This window comes from Leuciscus leuciscus (genome assembly GCF_965113295.1).
Source record: "Leuciscus leuciscus genome assembly, chromosome: 2".
NCBI classification, from domain to species: Eukaryota; Metazoa; Chordata; class Actinopteri; order Cypriniformes; family Leuciscidae; genus Leuciscus; species Leuciscus leuciscus.
In genome coordinates, this window is record NC_138726.1 from 36,597,929 (window position 1) to 36,614,873 (window position 16,945).

Here is a 16,945-nt window from a genome sequence, read left to right on the forward strand (position 1 = left end):
GTGCTCATTCAGATAAAAACGTATACGATAATCCATGTTTACTTCAAATATCTTTAGAGAGCAGTATTTGTTTCTATTTTTACCCAAAATAGGACAATGTGATTATGAGCATTATACAGCGCTAAACTCTCACATGTAATTTATGTTTCATTCATACTCGATGCCGACGGCCACCCTCATGTAGAAAGTCAACACGTGAGACTCATAGGAGCAATAAAACTTATGACGTTCCAGAAAATCCTTAATATGGACAATAACATCCAATGATTGCTGTAGATGAATAAAACGCAGATAGAGACATTTTGACTGATTAAACATGAAGAGAATTAACACACCATTGTGACAGTATTTTGGTTTATCTGTGTTCTTCAAGCCATCTTGGGTATGTTCATAAGGATAGTGTATATTTATAATGCAATGCCAATTGACATAGCCTTTAGTTAAGACTGTAAACAATACTAAAAATAATATAATTTATTTTTAATTTCTATTTGACTGATAGCATTATTTATTTTTTCAAGATTTGTATAGATATCACAATATATCGTTCTTGTGAATTCTTTTGGCCATGATAAACGTATAGTGAAAAATCTGATATTGTAACAGCCCTGCTTTCTATCTTAACTAAAGTTGCTTATTATAGATGCTTCCCAAAAGAGAAGTTTGTGTACAATTAATACAGTAATTCATCAAACAATGGAGAAGAGAGTTATAATCAGGCATATATCTAGTTGAGCACACTTCAAGTGTATTAAATAAATATTTTAATATAATATAACACGATATAATAATGGTATAAGAGAGAGCAAAAGAGAGATGGTCTCACCACTCTGTTGGTGTGTGGTTTTGCTGCCTGCAGCTTTTTGAACTCTTCAATCTTACTCTGGTCCACGTCTTCATTCAGCTCCCATGTGCTGTCCTCGTATGGCAATGAGCACCATTTCACCAAGTAATACACTACCGGCTACACATTCACACAAAAAGAAGGCTTTGAGACTTACACCAAATGCCTGCCCAGATGAACAAACACACATACAATTTACAAAGCAATCGCTACCTCTCCGGTGTCCTTGTCCTCACAGTATGAGACCTCGAGAACTCGGTCCACTTCTACATAGTCAGGATTGAATGGATCCTCCTCAATCTTAAACAAACACATATACACATCATTAATAATTATGCATAAATTCTGTATGTCTCCCCAGTGATTATAATTGTCAGATGACTAAATGACATGGCATTTAACCTGCAAATCATCATAAAAAATATTTTTTAGAGAGAACAGAATGTTTGCTGAAGTTACAAACAAACACAAGCATCCTTACATCAGCAAAGAAGTGTGCTTTCTGCGCCTGTTTGATCTTGAAGCGCTTGATTTTCTGCTGGATCCTCTTGTCTTTCTCTAACTGCTGCTCCGTCGCCCACTCACAGTGAAGATACGAACTAGAACACACGCACGTTTACATAATTACTGAATGATCCTTACACACGTGCTAAATTATGCGTGATCAACACATGACTAAATTGCTCTCTAAGCTGCTCCTGGCTATTAGCAATATGAAAAACATAATCTTTTACAGCTTGAAAGCTAACAGAGAGAACTGGAAAAGCTGACAAAATCAGTGCATAATTAACTTACTAGTTTTTGTATTTGACATAATACTCTTCAATTTCTACCATCACTCCAGGAGAAACCTGTTGAATGAAGAATAAAAAATAATATTACAAACACACACACACACACACATATATATAATGTCTGAAATCACATTCAAAAGGTGTCAATATGTCTGTGTAAATCATATAGACCCTATTTACACCAGGTATTAATATCTATCGCAAGTGATCCTATGAAAAGTGGTCAGTGCTCATTTAGAGGTAGTTGAAAAGGAATGTGATTACATTGCATCTGCATCTAAGCGCTGTCTTAATGTGTCCTCATGAAATCTGTAAAAGTCCAATTCATATGCAGACTTCACAGAACATGTTTCAGTGATATAGATCATTTGCTTGGGGATAAAAGCATTTGCTAAATGAATAAATAGATCATGCGAACCACAAACATTAAAGTTTAATACAGATACTCAACTAAGGACCTGTTTACACCTGGTATTAAGATGCGTTTTGGTTAATCGGATCACAAGTAGACTAAGGAGACACCATACCCCTTTACACCTATTTACACCTAGTTTTAATCTGCCACTTTTGTCCACTTCTGCCCTGATTTTTTCGAGGGGAGGGCCTATGAGCGGGTAAATAGTGGTCGACCGATGGCCGATGTAAAGCCGATATATAATATATATACTTTATATTTATTTAAATTAATATTTAATAAATAAAAAAAAAAAAAAAATAAAAAAAATCTCTGAATTAAACAGACTTACTTTTTTCACAAATAAATGTTTCACAAATAAAGAAATTGTTGGTAAAAATCTGAATAAAAAGGTAAACATTGTAACCAACAGGGCACTCTGGTAAGTAATCTGGTAAGTTTGTGCGCACTGGGAATCATATTTTTTCAAACAAAGACAAGGTAAGGGCTCATGTACACAAATCGCAGGACAGTGGAATGAGGAAAAATGCAAGGTCTCGAGTCGCGTTTTTTAAAAGTTGAGCTGATTTTAACTTGAGCACCATGCTTTTAGAATGGCGTGTCATGCGTGAGACGCTGCAAAAGACACAAGACACGGGCACAACGGTTATACACATCCGTCTACGTGTCTAGCGCGTGTTTACATAGAAAAACAATGGAAAAGTAGCGCACTGGATTGGAAAAACGCGTTATGTGTGAATGGCCCCTTATCGGCCGATGCTGTTAATATAAAATATGCCAAATATCGGCCTTGGCGATATATCAGTCGACCACTAAGGGTAAATGCATTTTTTTCCCCATATCTTTCGATCTAATGGACAAAATAAGCTCGGGCAATTTAGATATGAACGCGCCCGGGGACACTGTAGCTTTCGTTTCTGCTCTAATAGACACAAGACGACACCGAACTCTGTGAGTGTGTGTTAGAAGTCAAAAATGGTAAGAGAACATTGTGCTTGGAATGTTTTTCGTCTTAAAATCAAATTTGGGTATCCAGCCGACAAAGTTTAAATCCCGTCTGGATAGCGCGCTTCCCATAACGTTTATGCATTAAGTCAGTAGGCGGAGAGTAGGGGGTCTTTTGTGGATGTTCGAACGCATTCGACCACATGAGCCTTTACACTACGAAAGAAATCCGGTCGAATGCGTTTTTCGACTACCTCTGGAAATGGTCTAAAGTGGACAATCAAAAACACAATAAATAAAAGAGATTGAGGATTGCGGAACTCTTACCTCTTTTTTCACCACACGAGATGCCATGATTTTATCAACCACAGCAGCATCTTCCTCACTTGGGTTCTCCTATAAACCAACATTAAGATTCATGAAGTTCATCATGAAGTTTCTTTATACATATATTCAAACACACAACTTCTATCTATCTATCTATCTATCTATCTATCTATCTATCTATCTGTCTGTCTGTCTGTCTGTCTGTCTGTCTGTCTGTCTGTCTGTCTGTCTGTCTGTCTATCTATCTATCTATCTATCTATCTATCTATCTATCTATCTATCTGTCTGTCTGTCTGTCTGTCTGTCTGTCTGTCTGTCTGTCTGTCTGTCTGTCTGTCTGTCTGTCTGTCTATCTATCTATCTATCTATCTATCTATCTATCTATCTATCTATCTATCTATCTATCACACGAAAGGATGAACTGGCTTTACACCTGCTAAACATATCACATTATTATGTTCACGATCTGCTTGAACTGCTTGAGAATGCTGGGATACATCATGAGAAACGAGTCTCTGCTAACTACGGTGTTCTCACCACAAACAGTTGAACTGCAGGCTGTTTGTGAGCGTTGGGATTGCTCTTCTTGGCTTTGACGATGACCTTCATTTCTTCATCAGACAGTCGAGCCTCACAATCATCTTCATACTTCTTCCTCTTGATCTTACGGTTCGAACGGCGCTTCTGTAAACACACATACGCAAGTGAGTGTGGTTTCAAGTGTATGTCTGGATTATTTTCTCAATGATCAGTGATATACACAATAACATTCAAAGGTTTGGGGTCAGTGATATTTATGTTTTTGAAATAAGTCTCTTACGCTCATCAAGGCTGCATTTATTTAACCAAAAATACAGTAAACCAGTACTGTGAAATACGGTGAAATATTATTACAATTTAAATATACTTTAAAATGTAATTTATTCCTGTCATGGCCATTACTCCAGTCTTCAGTGTCACATGATCCTTCAGAAATCATTCTAATATGCAGATTTTTTGCTCAAGAAACATTTCTTCTTACTATAGCAATGTTGAAAACAGCTGTGCTGCTTAATATTTTTGTGTAAACTGTGATCTGTTTTTTGTCTTTCAAAAACATTTTAAAATATATATGTGCGTGTGTGGATACTGGATACACGTGCACACACACTACATATTTTACCTAAATTTATACGAAAAATGCATATATTTACTAAAGATTTTCAGAATAACTACACCTTTTTCAAATAAATAAATGAATAAATAAAAATGATAAATAAATAAAAATCTCTTTTCATTCAAGCACTTTTGTTGAATGGCTAAACTATTTTTGATTTTGTCAACATTTGTGAGATTCAGTCAGTCAAAACAGTTTTGAGGTTAATTGATCTAATTTTGTGTCTCTGGAAAATTGTGATCTATGAAAATGTATAATGTTGAATATCAAAGCTTTTTGGGTCTATTTGTTAATGAGGGGTTTGTGCAAACATCAATGTTTTTGGAGTAAAAGTTATAGTTTTTATTTTGAAGTAAAAAGATAAAATGCATCATCAGCCTGCACATGCTAAACTTATATCTAAATATGTGACTGTTTAAAGGTAAATCCACATTGTTCTTAAGGGGGGGGGGGGGGGGGGGGGCATTTTTCCTCATGTTGCCCTATTCTGAAAAAATCGGATGTCATTAGGGGTGAATTTACCCCCGGAGGCTTCTTGCGATTTGAAAATATGTCATTTTGGGTGAACAAAAAGTGCGCATGCACTACAGAGATGGCCATCAGGGGCCCTTTAATAAATTAGTATAGAGGAGAGAGAGAGAGAGAGAGAGAGAGAGAGAGAGAGAGAGAGAGAGAGAGAGAGAGAGAGAGAGAGAGAGAGAGAGAGTCTGTCCTCCCAAATATAACATGACCTAAATGTGTATGAGTTAAAGTAAATGGATAGGATGAGAATATCACAGGATGACCAAATAAAGAGCCACCCGCTCTGCCACGAGACCCCAGTGTTTCCCAAAATGCACATGGCCTTAGCTTTAACTCCAACAGCACAACTGAGTCATCAAAATCACACTGCTTTAATTAACACAGGAGGTATTTAAAGAGGATAATTATATCTGCAAGGGTTGATGGGTGGTATATCATGGATGGGGAGAATGAGAAGTTCGTCATTTCAGAAGAAAGATAAGTAAATTAATTGAGGTTACGGCAGTCATTGTAGTCTCTCTCGCTTTTGTACTGAACATACATATGCTGCAGGAAGCACCACTGCATTATGCAGTTTAAAGGAAGTCCAGCAACAATATGCATGTTTTGTGCTACTGTTCCAGAATGATCACTTACAAATACTTTTCTTGTTAGATGTTTATATAAGACAGCATAAAAGAGTCATCAATCGTATCAAGAATAGATCAAATCCAAAGCTCACCGAATCGTCATCTTTAGAGGATCGTCGAGTTGGTCTGTCATCATCAGACAGCTCATCTGAGGAATCTGTCTTCTTTCGCTTCTTCTTTCCGAACTTTATAACAATTTTCCTGTAAAAGGGAGAACACATAAAGAGACTTGTTTTAACACTGTTTGTGTTTACCCACTGGAATTCATTTAGAAGAAATTGGCTGCTTTGACCCACAAATGACCCACAAAACGGCTGCTTTGTTGACCGCATCAATCCATGGAAAAAAAAGATTTGATACACTTAAATACTAGTTTATATTATATGATATTCCTTCACAAAGGTTCCCTTCCACAAAGTGGTTAGCGAAGGTCACTTTAAGGAAGCTATTTTGGCATTTGTAATCATTTGATTATGGATGGCAATGGCTCTGCATTTATTCTGAAACCTGAGGTAATCTACAGTATGTTTCCAAGAAGCTGTAAAACTGTAAAGTTTCATATGGTCACAAATAAAACAGACACCACACACACATAAAGACTGGGCAACATAAACACACTCTCTCTCAGTGCTGTTATTGTTTATACCAACACATTTTGGTATTAAGCTTAAATTAAATTAAATATCAGATAAATTGAAACTTGGACCTGTCAACTAACTGAATTAAGGTTATGCACTATAAAACGGAAAAAAATTAAGCTTTATAGAAATATTACAAAAAACAAATAGAAATGCCAAAATAACATCAAATTTCTAAAACTTAAACTAAAATGAAAACTGAAAATATTAAAATAAAAGCTAATTTAAAATATTAATAAATCCTATAATAGTATATAAATAATACCAAACACTGGTCTCTCTTAACTTCATTGTACATGTCATGTAACAAAGACAACACTTCAGCATACACAAACATTTTCAGTCGAATGATTGTACAGTAGTGCTGGGCGGTATGACAAAAAAGATTCTGGCGGTTTTAAGGAATATTACAGTATTGTTTTCTTTTCATGATTTCAGTTAATAGAGGTCTCCTCTCAACACTCGAAATATCGCTCTTCGTGGTCATTGGACAGACTGTTTCAGCTACGCACCGGCATGGCAGAATTTGAAAACATACATTACGCACGAGAAATTTAAACCAGTATTCCGCCCAGCACTAATTGTACAGAATTCTAATTCTTATGCTAGACACTAATAAAGGTTACACATCTGCAATCTCTCCTCAGTGCTGGGCACACAGCCCTGATAAACAGGAAATGATTCTCAGGACATAAGCTCTGTGCATCATTTGCTCTTTCACTCCTGTTCTCATTCTGGGTCCTCCTCTCTGGATGATGTTACACTTCACTAGTCTCCGGGACAACGTGACTTCCTGGTTGCCTAGCGACCTGATCAGAGTGAAGCTCGCGGCGTGGGTGGAAGCAGTAATGCTGTTTCCTCTGAGTGACACACAAGCTCCACTCAGCAGCTGTGAAATGAGACTGAGAGCTGGTCTTTACTGCACTCTGCTCTTCTAGTGTGTGTGTGTGTGTGTGTGTGTGTGTGTGTGTGTGTGTGTGTGTGTGTGTGTGTGTGTGTGTGTGTGTGTGTGTGTGTGTGTGAAATCAAGAGGTAAGAAGGTTTAACAACCTAAACATCTTTATTTTTCTCTCCTTTGTCGAGGGACCCACAAATACACATGCACACACAGGGTCCAAAATCAACCACACACTTTCTGCCTTTTTATATAAAAAAAACACGACAGTACAACCCCCCCTTTATTTTGCACTTCCTGCTAATTGGAGTAAACTATTGATTCAATAATTTTATTGATCATTTCACATTAATACATCTCTGCCATCTTTCTCTTAAAGGAACTAAATCACCTTTTATTTTAATGCCTGTACTTTGTTACTTTACAAGCACTCTCAAAATATCAGCATAAAAACAACATCTACACAAACTCACACAAGCACACACGCACACACACATACACACACACAATGATGCTGAAAGGTAAATATAATGAATTTTTATTGACTGTGGTTGCCACTGCATGTTTGACAACTGGGTGGTTTGGTAAGTCATAAAGAACATGGAGATTTGTGTATGTTTCTCTCTTATTTCTTATGATGCATCAGTTTTTAAAATCTATATGAATCAGAAGCAAACACATATACATGCATACACACCTGCTCGACGGACAAAAGCGGAAGGTCTTTGGCACCAAACACAGAAGGCTGCATTAATATTTCAGGGTTGTAACCTAGGCTACATATACGCACACACTTATTCTTTTCCCTAAAAACTCCTACCAACACATGGTTGCACAAACATACCCATAAAAGGAGATTAAAATCATCCTTGTGCCAAAAAAAAAAAAAAAAAAAAAATTTATTACTTCTTTCTTTCAATATATGTATAATGTAAACATCCAGTAACTGTTCATCTCCATCACACACTCAGAATGTTACGAAACAACTAGTCTCCTTATATCACAATTAATTTGCAATGAACCACAGTACTATAATTGGATTAAAACTGCACTGAACGTGTGAGAGAGAATCTCAGCGAGACAGGGAAAGAGTGAATTTGCGGTATCAGTTTCAATCTGTCTTGCATGGTTCACTTTACTTTTATCCAATACTGCATCGCTAACTCCACTTAGAAAAGTGAGTTTGAAAAGATATGAACAATCTGCTTCGTCCTTCATTGAACCAATGAACACATATAGGACTGGGTTATATGGCCAAAAATATTATCACGATAAAATATTTCAGTCGATCAGTCAACATCGATAATTATCATGATTAATGTCGAATCTTTATTTCTTTCAAGTTTAGAGGCAGATTTTTTTCTCCTCAGTGAAAGTTTTAGAAACCAGACCATTAATTGTGGTTTTATCATCACAACGTGACAAACACTTAGAATATTCAATATTCATATGAGGTAGAATATTCAAAACATTTATAATGGTCCGTGTGGCGAGGTTCAAATGAGTAGTGCTGTTTCGTTCTGCTTTTGGTGCATAAGCATTACATCAAACATTTATTGAATTTTGTTATAATTGTATCAAGGAAAATGATATCGCTGTATTTATCGTTATCGTTTTATGTATGTATATACAGTATATACACATAACAATAAAAGTACTGAAGCAATAGCATGAGGGGGAAAATACAATATATGACTGTATATCAACACAGCCATAACCTGCAGACTGTTCAGTTATAAATATGGTTGTGTGACTGACTGCAGTCTCTCCTTAAGAGTCTGAGATCACATGGTCTGCATTAATGGCTGTAGTGTGCAGTTTGGTGCAAAGGAGGTCAGTATGTTTCTGGCTTTTCTCTCCACCAGGCTCAAAGACACCAACTCTGCTATTTATGAAGCCAAGATCTAAGACCCACCTCTGCCTCCATGTCTCCACATTAATTTGAGAATAAATATCCAGCATCCACTTGCTACAAATCTCTTCAGTTAAGAAAACTGAACAGAGGTGGATTTTGGAATTCACTGCTGCTTCAATGTATATGTAACAAGTGATTACGATTAAGGTATTAATCAATATTTTTCCTTCTAAACATCACTTGAGTTGAATGACTTCTCTAGGCTTATGAGATTTTACTTTGTTATAGAAGTTACCAGTGTGATCACTGAAATGTTCTTTTCATGTATTTTCTAATGTCTGTATTTGATATCTGAATGCAGTAACTGTGCTTGCTCTTTTAGCCCGGCTTCTAGAAATGAAATATGGACTCGTTTTGAGTTTGAGAAATGTCTTCAACATGTGTCAATACATCTGTTTTTCTGGGGTACCCTGACAGCTATGGTCACAGGGGTCATTGAAGTCTATAGTTTAAGGGACCATTTCTCAGTTAAAGCCTTACTTTCCATTTCTATTAAAGTGTCCTCTCCTTGAGAGGAAGAACATATTATCTGGATGTTTTGGGAATACTCTCCTGTTTATAGTTAGAGCCCGACCAAATCCAACCTTGGAAAAGCTGTGTGTCAGTGTGTGTGTTAGTCTTTTTGGTTACAGGTTAAGGAACAACCGGCATTATTGGAGATTTACTGAGTTGTTGTTCTGGACATGCTGGCGCTCAGCAACCCAAATCTGTGGCCTAGAAGATCACGACGTGCCTAACTTCTGTGTCCGAGTGTCAGCTGCGTAATCGATGGAGATATGCTTCAGTCTATCTGTATATGTGTGGAAAATTACTATGTTTATCTATTTCTTAGCCAATGAGAATCATTCAACCTGAAGCAAGGACGTAGCTTAGACCTTGGTGAAGGGTATACTTGCTGTGATCTTTGTAACTGTAAACGGAGCAGCCTACAAACTCCTTGTGAGTCTTGAAGCTGACTTCTGCTGATGAAACAACAAACTATCTTCAGTAAAACTTTTCTTTAATTTATTAGAATTCTGACTCTTGTCTTAATTAATGATTTCTGGTTCTTTGACTGTAAATCCCCTTACAAAACCCATAGAAGTAACAGTTAAAGTTATTATTTCTTGAATTAAGTGGTTTGTTGTAACTGTCTGCAGATATTTTTTTTAAAGAACGGTCTGTGAGTCTCTACCCACAGACTTTTTGAATGCATTACATACTCATTCTCAAGTTTGTGTATTTTTGCTAGCTTGAATAACTACAGTACAACCTCAAACCTTGAGGTGGAACAATTTTCAATGGCCATGCCCCAAATTACATACTTGATGTGGACTTGCGGTCTTCTGCCCTTCATTTATACGTTCAAGAAGCCAATGAGACTGTAGGGTGTCCAATTGTCATTTTATGATTCAGAAGAGTTTTTTTACAGATGATTTTAATTACCCACTGCATTCTCAATGAGGCCTTTTGTGACGTCTGAACTGAAGTGTTCTCCGCAGAACTCTACTACACCAGAATCTACGCAACAACTCATATTGACCAGTGATAGAAGACAGGAGATATGTGGTGGAGGATAAAAATATGTCAGAAAAGAAGCATTCAAATGAGGAGTTAATTTTGATCCTCATAATAGATTCTCTCTGACCAATCAGTGATCTGCAGTGTTTACACGTCACATTTTAGAATCGGTACGGCTCGTTTAGAACCTCAACAGAGGTGGTACTATTTAAGCGAGCCGTACCGAGCCATACCATGCAGTGGAAAAGCGCCAAAGTGAGCTGTACCGAACCGTACCATGCAGTGGAAAAATGCCAATAGAGCGCGATAATTGAGTTTTAGTGTGTGTCTTGTTGCTCTTAAACGCACAAATACACACATAATTATGTCAAAATATCTTTGTAAACAGTCGATTTTGCCTTAAGTGAACATAAACAGTTGAGAAAGAAAACATGTGTAAGTATATTTGATCCTGCATGTCATTTTAAAGTGATGTCATCTGTTTCAGTACTGTTAATCAAAGAACAAAAGAAAAAGGACTGAATAACTTTTTGTTCTTTTTAAAAAGTATTAATCTATACTTTATTTATAAATAGAAATCTATGCAGTGTTATTTTACATTTGATTGCAATTTCTGTACCTGCATTTTGTTCAGTTGTATTTATCTGTGCTATTGCTAATTAATTAATTTGTTCTTATTTTATTACTATTTACTTGTCTTTAATAATATTTGAAATTTATATTAGTTAGTCCAGTTGTTTTTGCTGTGGTATTTTTGTTAAAACCATAGGAACATTTTATTGTTCTTTAGGCTGCTGATTTCTGTTCATGGAAATCAGCTGCAACAAATAGTCTGCCAAAAGACACAGACTAAATATGTTTGAAATAAATGTTTGACTAAATGTTTCCACCTTACTGGAATTGAAACTGGGAATCAGAATTGCTAGAATTCAAATAATACCTAACACTAATTAATTAAGTATGTTTTAATATAAAATATTGATATGTTTATAATAAATGTTAACAGCTTGCTATGTGAGAATACTATACCAGAAGCTTGCATAGCACAGATTTTAGCAGAAATATTTAGGCAGTAGGAGTACTTTAAAATATTATATATATATATATATTTTTTTTTTATTTTTTTATTTTTTATTTTATTATCTTTACTGTAAAAAGGTTAACCATGATATGTATAATTGGTTCTAATCTTTTTTCCAGAGATGAATTACTTTTATTTAATATTTTTTCTTGGTAAGGTTTTGCTGTCATAAAAAAAGGCAGGTCATCACACTGAACATGTATTGTTAGAGAGATTTAGAATATTTGTTTTAGAAAAATGTAAACAAATAAAATAAAAACTCTGACAGAACAGTTTCCTGCACAATGTTGTAACTTTTAGCATGATTCCTAATTTCCATATGGTCAAGACACTACTACCTACAACATAACACTCAACCCTTAATAAAAGCCACTCACTTAGAGCAGAGCGGCAACAACGTAACACATTAGCCTGTCAGCAGAATAATGCTAGATTACAACATCCCGTTCACACTTGTGCTGCAAACCAAGCTTAATAAAAGCTTGCCAAACCAGAGAGAGGTACTGAATAGGTAGAAGACGACCACTTAGTCTATTGGCAAATCAATATATAAAACTGCCCCTCTCATTTTGGAGTATCTGCAAACCACCCATAAACATCTGCTTCCCTCTGTCAGGTGTGGTAAATAATGTAATCTGTACAAAAGAGGTGACTGAGCCGAGAAACTGTGTTAAACAAGCAAAGAAATTACCCAGTGAGGGGTTGAGTCTGAACATACATATGTCCGGTTTGTCTTGCCTTTACTGCTGAAGTATTTGGGTCAGTCAGACTGCTAATCCATTAAGCACGATGAACAAGTCATAGAAGAAATTCAACATACCACTTTTACAAGCACAGCAGGAATGTGTGTTTCATTTTCACGCTAGATTTGTAATCTCAGCAATGGACCATAATAGAGCATGTGGCCTTCCTAAGAACAAAGCAGCATCTAGACTGAACCTTAGAGCTGGAAAAGCCAAACAATATGGTGGAACATAGTTTGCAGAGGCCTTCACATAATGCACATGACCTAGAAATCTCATGTCACGTTCTTCCATTCATTCCTCCATTAATGCAGATCAGATGACATCATGATGTCATAAAGTTCTGCATATTCGGTTCAGACTTATGATCTATTCGTACTCTCCAGAAGAGGCTGTCTGTGTGAGCACTGCTGTTACGTGTGATGTACATTTTGTAAAGGAATCATTAACCACAACAAAAATGGGATTGTATGTTTGTTCCTTGGCCATATTTGTAGGTTACAAACATTTTTCATGCAACCTTCAAATTAGGGCTTTTCAAACTGGGTCCCGGGGACCCCCTTAGGTGGCATCAAAGGGGTACAAGGGGGTTTGATTAAGACAAAAAAACACTATTTATTGTGAAAATAATTCATAATTATTTTGAATGAATATTTTTCAGATAAAAATACAATCATTTATTGAGGCTTTGGTACAATTACAACATGAATGCCAATTATTTACTATAAAAAAATAACAACATAACATTATTTTTTGCAGACAGTATGAATAGGCTAAGTTTTGAAATATATGGACTCCTTTATATTTTTTAAAGGGGGTCCTTTGCATCATATTGGGAGTCTTTGGCATTAACAATTTAAAAATTCCTAACTCAGATTACTGATCTAATAGAAACTTGGTTCAAAATTGTTTGCTAGAAGGTTCTGTAACTGGTAAGATATGGTTAAAACGAACACTCTCCATGCATGATCTGAGCTTCTAGGTCCAAATACTTCCTAACAGCTAAAGGCAGAATCATCAGCATGACATTAAAAGAAAATTTATCTGTAAACATCTAATGGAACGTTGGCACTTTTGTTAGACTAAAGGCCATTGCACACTGAGGCCGACATTTTCGTATGCGTTTTTTCGTGTTCGTCAGCCTTAAAATTTGTCACGCACAGAAACCTTGCACACTGAGTCCGATGCGTATTTATTAAACCTTTGTGGAAAAAAATGCAAAAAAATACAAAATGGATTCGTCAAGCAGTGAGGATGATTTTGTTGCCCTCTTTCTTCTTAAAAAGAGAAAAAGAAAGAGGAAATATTGGGTCCATCCAATCCTGAGATTGCGCCGAGAGGAAGGAGAGTTTCACCTCCTTATCAAGGAGTTGCGAAATTATCCCGAGCGATTCAAAATTTACCTCAGAATGTCAGTGGAACAGTTTGATGCTTTGCTAGCGATACTGGAGCCACATATTAAAAAGACCACCACCAATTTCCGTGAACCAATCGATCCTGAACAGAGACTGGCAGTTTGTCTAAGGTATGGACACACACACGTTTTTGTTTTTCATACAGTACTTTGTGTACTACGAGACGAAGTGTATCAACCACCAACTTGTCAGACGCCATTCTGGATTTTGTAGTTCGCTTGTACGGTGGCTCTGAATTTTCAAAAAACCTCTCAAAATACTGGCTGTGGATGCGAAAAACGCAGAAAATCGAACCCGATCCGAATTTTTTTATTACGGACGAAAGTTTCGTAGACAGTGTGCAAGCGTGATTGACATAAAGTGAGGTCTAAAAATGTTTTTAAAGTGCGAAAATTTCAGATGCGAATTTCGCTGCGCTTGCCATCTTTGCACTGCTAGAATTTTGTACCCGCCAGAGACTATTGTTGGGTTTCCAGCTAAAGTTGTGCTCAAAAAAACCTGACAGGAAATTCTTGATATGCGCAATTAACTCTCAACATTTGCATAAAAGTCTATGCGTTAGCCTGAGGTGGATTTTTTCTAGTTTTGCACAAGCACATTAAGGTGAAAGAAATGGCTGACATGCAAATGACGTGTTTTGACGACTTAGGCATGTTTTCACACTTTCTCAAAACATGGCATAGTGAATGTTTTGAATTGATTTTAGTCAAGAGATGGCCCCTCTCAAATATTGTTCACAAATCTGTCTTAATCTGTGTTAGTGAGCACTTCTCCATCCATCCACCTCACAGGTGTGGCATATCAAGATGCTGATTAGACAGCATGATAATTGGACAGGTGTGCCTTAGGCTGGCCACAATAAAAGGCCACTCTTCAATGGCAGTTGCTGGATATTGGCAGGACCTGGAACACGCTGTCGTATACGCCGATCCAGAGCATCCCAAACATGCTCAATGGGTGACATGTCCGGTGAGTGTGCTGGCCATGCAAGAACTGGGATGTTTTCAGCTTCCAAGAATTGAGTACAGATCCTTGCAACATGGGGCCGTGCATTATCATGCTGCAACATGAGGTGATGGTCGTGGATGAATGGCACAACAACGGGCCTCAGGATCTCGTCACATTATCTCTGTGCATTCAAAATGCCATCAATAAAATGCACCTGTGTTCGTTGTCCATAACATACGCCTGCCCATACCATAACCCCACCGCCACCATGGGTCACTCAATCCACAACGCTGACATTAGCAAACCGCTCACCCACACGACGCCTTACACGCTGTCTGCCATCTGCCCTGTACAGTGAAAACCAGGATTCATCCGTGAAGAGAACACCTCTCCAAAGTGCCAGACACCATCGAATGTGAGCATTTGCCCACTCAAGTCGGTTACGACGACGTGGTCGAGAGCTTGATGAGGACGACGAGCATGCAGATGAGCTTCCCTGAGACGGTTTCTGACAGTTTGTGCAGAAATTCTTTGGTTAGGCAAACCGATTGTTGCAGCAGCTGTCTGGGTGGCTGGTCTCAGACGATCTTGGAGGTGAAGATGCTGGATGTGGAGGTCCTGGGATGGTGTGGTTACACGTGGTCTGCGGTTGTGAGGCCGGTTGGATGTACTGCCAAATTCTCTGAAACGCCTTTGGAGACGGCTTATGGTAGAGAAATTAACATTCAATTCATGGGCAACAGCTCTGGTGGACATTCCTGCAGTCAGCATGCCAATTACACGCTCCCTCAAAACTTGTGACATTTGTGGCATTGTGCTGTGTGATAAAACTGCACATTTTAGAGTGGCCTTTTATTGTGGCCAGCCTAAGGCACAACTGTGCAATAATCATGCTGTCTAATCAGCATCTTGATATGCCACACCTGTGAGGTGGATGGATTATCTCGGCAAAGGAGAAATGCTCACTAACACAGATTTAGACAGATTTGTGAACAATATTTGAGAGAAATAGGCCTTAAATGTAGAAAAAGTCTTAGATCTTTAGCTCATGAAAAATGGGGGCAAAAACAAAAGTGTCGTGTTTAGAATTTTGTTCAGTGTAGAATATAGGTAAATTAGAAAAAAAAAATTTAAATCTTAATTTGAATATAGTTGGATAGAATGAAATATTGTAAAACATTCAGGCGTCTCTGCTTTAGTCAAATGTTAACAAATGCTCTTAAAACTGAGAAACATCAATGCCCTTTACTCTTAACTATATTCACAATTAGGGGTGTAACGGTTCACAAAATTCACAGTTCGGTTCGATATGACACAGTGGTGTCACGGTTCGGTACGTTTTCGATACAGCAAAAAGAAAGAAATGCCAGAGAAATGAACAATTATGTTTTTATATGGAACTCAGTTCTCAGGTTTTTTTTACTCAATTTTTACGTTTTTTTCTTCAGAAAGATGAGTGTCCACTAAATGCTGTGGGGATAATTTGTAGCGTGTGTGTTTCTCCTTGTTTTCGTCTAGTTCCAGTTATTGACACACTGGGGTGATGTTGGCGTTTGATCTACGGTTAATAGCGGAGACATTTGAATGCTTCTCACTAGATCTCGCAGCGATGTTATTAGTTCAGTGGCGAATTCAAATGCTTTCTTTATTCGATTTCTTAGTGCTGTGTAGTAACAGTGTTGCTTGATCAAGATCGGCTCGCGCTGCACTGCCATTGGTCCAAACTCATAAACGGTCCGTGAAGCACAAATAAGTAGGGCAGTTTTGTTCCGCTTTCATTACGTTTGCCATTTGATGTTGGGCAACGTTGTGCTAACAAAGATTTTGTCACACCGGCAGGAAAAATGGTCCAACGAATCGTTCGGTTTGTAATGTGTACCGAACCGAAAGCCTCGTACCGAACGGTTCAATACGAATACGTGTATCGTCACACCCCTATTCACAATATTGCACAGCCTCTCATGCCTTGCAAGGGTCGGCCAACCTTTTTGTCATGAAGTGCCATTTTTAAGTTTCCAAGTTAATCACTGTGCCACAACACCCCCTTCTCTTTCGGTCTTTTCATGATTGGATGGCTATCCGATCAGAGAAAACACGAGAAGTGACCAGGTAAGCATGAACAGAGTTTCCACATGTATCACAGTTATTTCGATGTGTGTGGAACGTTTAATAAGGACT

The 16,945-nt window shown here is 37.4% G+C and overlaps 1 protein-coding gene across 9 annotated transcripts in view; it reads right to left on the reverse strand.

Annotated features, from left to right (window-relative positions):
- chd9 (chromodomain helicase DNA binding protein 9) overlaps positions 1–16,945 on the reverse strand; it is a 76,067-nt gene that overhangs the window by 27,892 nt on the left and 31,230 nt on the right. For all 9 annotated transcript variants that reach the window (XM_082161083.1, XM_082161082.1, XM_082161080.1 and 6 more), the window contains 7 exons: positions 5,725–5,833; positions 3,863–4,009; positions 3,326–3,394; positions 1,640–1,695; positions 1,326–1,443; positions 1,058–1,144; positions 827–964 (listed from right to left, as the gene is read on the reverse strand). In XM_082161083.1, coding sequence (XP_082017209.1) covers positions 827–964; positions 1,058–1,144; positions 1,326–1,443; positions 1,640–1,695; positions 3,326–3,394; positions 3,863–4,009; positions 5,725–5,833 — 724 coding nt within the window. The remainder of the gene's footprint in view (positions 1–826; positions 965–1,057; positions 1,145–1,325; positions 1,444–1,639; positions 1,696–3,325; positions 3,395–3,862; positions 4,010–5,724; positions 5,834–16,945) is intronic.